The sequence below is a fragment of the Hipposideros armiger genome, unplaced genomic scaffold, assembly GCF_001890085.2.
Source record: "Hipposideros armiger isolate ML-2016 unplaced genomic scaffold, ASM189008v1 scaffold_330, whole genome shotgun sequence".
Lineage (NCBI taxonomy): Eukaryota > Metazoa > Chordata > Mammalia > Chiroptera > Hipposideridae > Hipposideros > Hipposideros armiger.
In genome coordinates, this window is record NW_017731680.1 from 1,739,804 (window position 1) to 1,742,033 (window position 2,230).

A 2,230-nucleotide genomic window follows, 5' to 3' on the forward strand; every position below is an offset into this window, starting at 1 on the left:
GTGGAAATATTTAAACATTCTGTAGAAGAACACATTCAAACTTGGGGGTTTTTATTTAAAAGTTCTGTCAATGGCTATGTAATCAAATCCAGCCTCATATCTCTCTGAAATTAGCTCACTACGCAGAAATCAATTGTAATTTTAAAAATAGGAGAGAGGGAAAAGAAGTAAACGACATTCCACATTCCAGTCCAACAGTTCAAGCGCTATTTCGAGGCGGCAGGTAAAAACAAAGACCCTGGTCTACCAAGAAACAGAAAGGTTTCTGTGAAGTGGCGGCGTCCAGATACGCCGCAGAACCCACACGGACCTCAGCGACCCGCCTGTTCCCGCGGCCTCAACTCCAGAGAATCGTCCATGAATCCAGGTCACTTAACCACTTCGCAGCACAAAGATGTTTACAGGGTTATCAGATGCAGAATCACTTAAATTCTTACACCCAAAAAAAGTAGTATTACACAAAGGCGTTTTTACCTTCCTTACTTGCGTTAACTCACTCTAAAAGGGAGCAACGCGGACACCAGGGAGGTGTTTCCCCTTGTTTATTAGACTCAGGCAAACAGCTATATTTAACAATTCCTCTCCAAGGCCTGGTGCCGGCGCGGTGGACCTCCTGGAGAAGGAGACAGGCGCGCAGGAAGCAGACACACCCGCGGCCGGTGCAGGAGCGTTCTCACCGTGCAACCCAAGCGCGCTCGCTCGGCACCGCCGCACTTCCAAGGGCCAACCCGGGAAGCTGCAACCTACAGCGGAGCCCACCTCGCCAACAAAGGCTGCATCTGCCGCTTCCCGGGGAAAAGCCCACCACCGTCCGGGGGAGCTCGCTGCCCCCTCAGCCCCGGGCTACCCCCGAGGTGCGGGGCTGCGGACCAAGGTTCGCATAGTCCCGGGGGAGGGCGCGATGGGCTTCTGGACCGCGCGGGGTCCCCCCGAGGAGGTGGCGGCGCCACGGGAGGCATGGGGGCTGGGACCGCCGGGGCGGTCCGCCGCCCCCCGCAGCCCCGATGCCTTTCATTTGGCCTCTGCGGCGGCGGAGGCAGCCCGACCTCCAGCGCTAAGCACTGCGCCAAGCAGGGGCGGGGGGAGGCGCGCCAGGCCCGCCGCAGCGCCGGACCACCACCTCCCCCAACATGCCCACCCCGAGCCCGGCCAGTCCTGGACCCCGCGGTCCGCCCGCCTCCCCGCAGGCCGCGCTCCCACGGCGGGAAAGGAGACTACGCTCGGGCGTTCGCCCGCTCCCACCTCGATGTAGCCGGCCAGTGCCGCGGCGGGTACCGTAAGCCCGAGCAGCAGCAGGACCAGGAGCCTGCCCGTGGCCGCGGTCCCGGTCACCGCCATCCTTCGCCGGGTAGCTCTGACGCTCCGCTCTCACGCTCACACACAGGTACTTATGAGCTTTCCCACCGCAACCCCGAAGCGTCTGAAGCCCGTTCGCCTCCGCCCCGGGGGTTTTACACCAACCGGAACTGACTTCACAAAACCACGCCCTTCTTCTCCACCGCCCAATGTCGTCCCGAAGAACTGCACCAAGACACCGCCCTTGTTCAGCTCAGACCCAATTAGGGCACCAAATACGCCGCACCTCCCGCCCTCCCCAGCCGCGCGCCCCCGCCAGGCCCCGCCCCCAGGCTGCTGATGGCCCCGCCCCCCGCCGACCCTAGTCTGTAAAGCGCAGGGGTGTGCGCGGGGTGGGCTCTGCCGCCCGGCTGGGCCTTGATGTGGGGCTCGCTCCAACCTTCAGCGCCCGTGCGGTTATCGGTCCGCGCTGCGCTAGTCAGTCTGCCTGCAGCCTTGTGATATGGACACGGCTCGCTACCCCCCACACTGCGCTGTATTTTTCAGATTTCTTGGGTACCTCCCTCTTTTTGGTTCTGAAAAATGGCTTTATTAAAAACAGGATTAAAAATAACTGGATGAATTTTTCCCAGTCCTGGCAGGTTTACCGAAGGCACTCCCCCGAAGCAGGACAAGTGTAAAAGAGGCGGTTTCCTCCTCTCCCGACCCCTGCGCAGGGCGCGCCCCTTTCCAGCCCGCGGCTAGCCGGGAGCCGGCTTCGCCCTTTCCTTGCCGCTGTGCCAGGCGGTGTTTTCCACGCTTTTGACCTCTGTTCCTTAGGCCCTATCCTTACCCTTCCTTCCCAGCGGCCACTCGAGCCAGATTTAGCTGCCTCCCACTGGAGACCAGTGGTGCAAGGACCACGTTTGACCTTAAAACCCAGTGTTATAGGAAA

The 2,230-nt window shown here is 60.4% G+C and overlaps 1 protein-coding gene across 1 annotated transcript in view; it reads right to left on the reverse strand.

Annotated features, from left to right (window-relative positions):
• APLP2 (amyloid beta precursor like protein 2) overlaps positions 1-1,436 on the reverse strand; it is a 102,758-nt gene extending 101,322 nt beyond the window's left edge. The window contains exon 1 of the mRNA XM_019660791.1: positions 1,243-1,436. Coding sequence (XP_019516336.1) covers positions 1,243-1,338 — 96 coding nt within the window. The 5' untranslated portion in view covers positions 1,339-1,436. The remainder of the gene's footprint in view (positions 1-1,242) is intronic.
• Between the last annotated feature and the right edge of the window lie 794 nt (positions 1,437-2,230).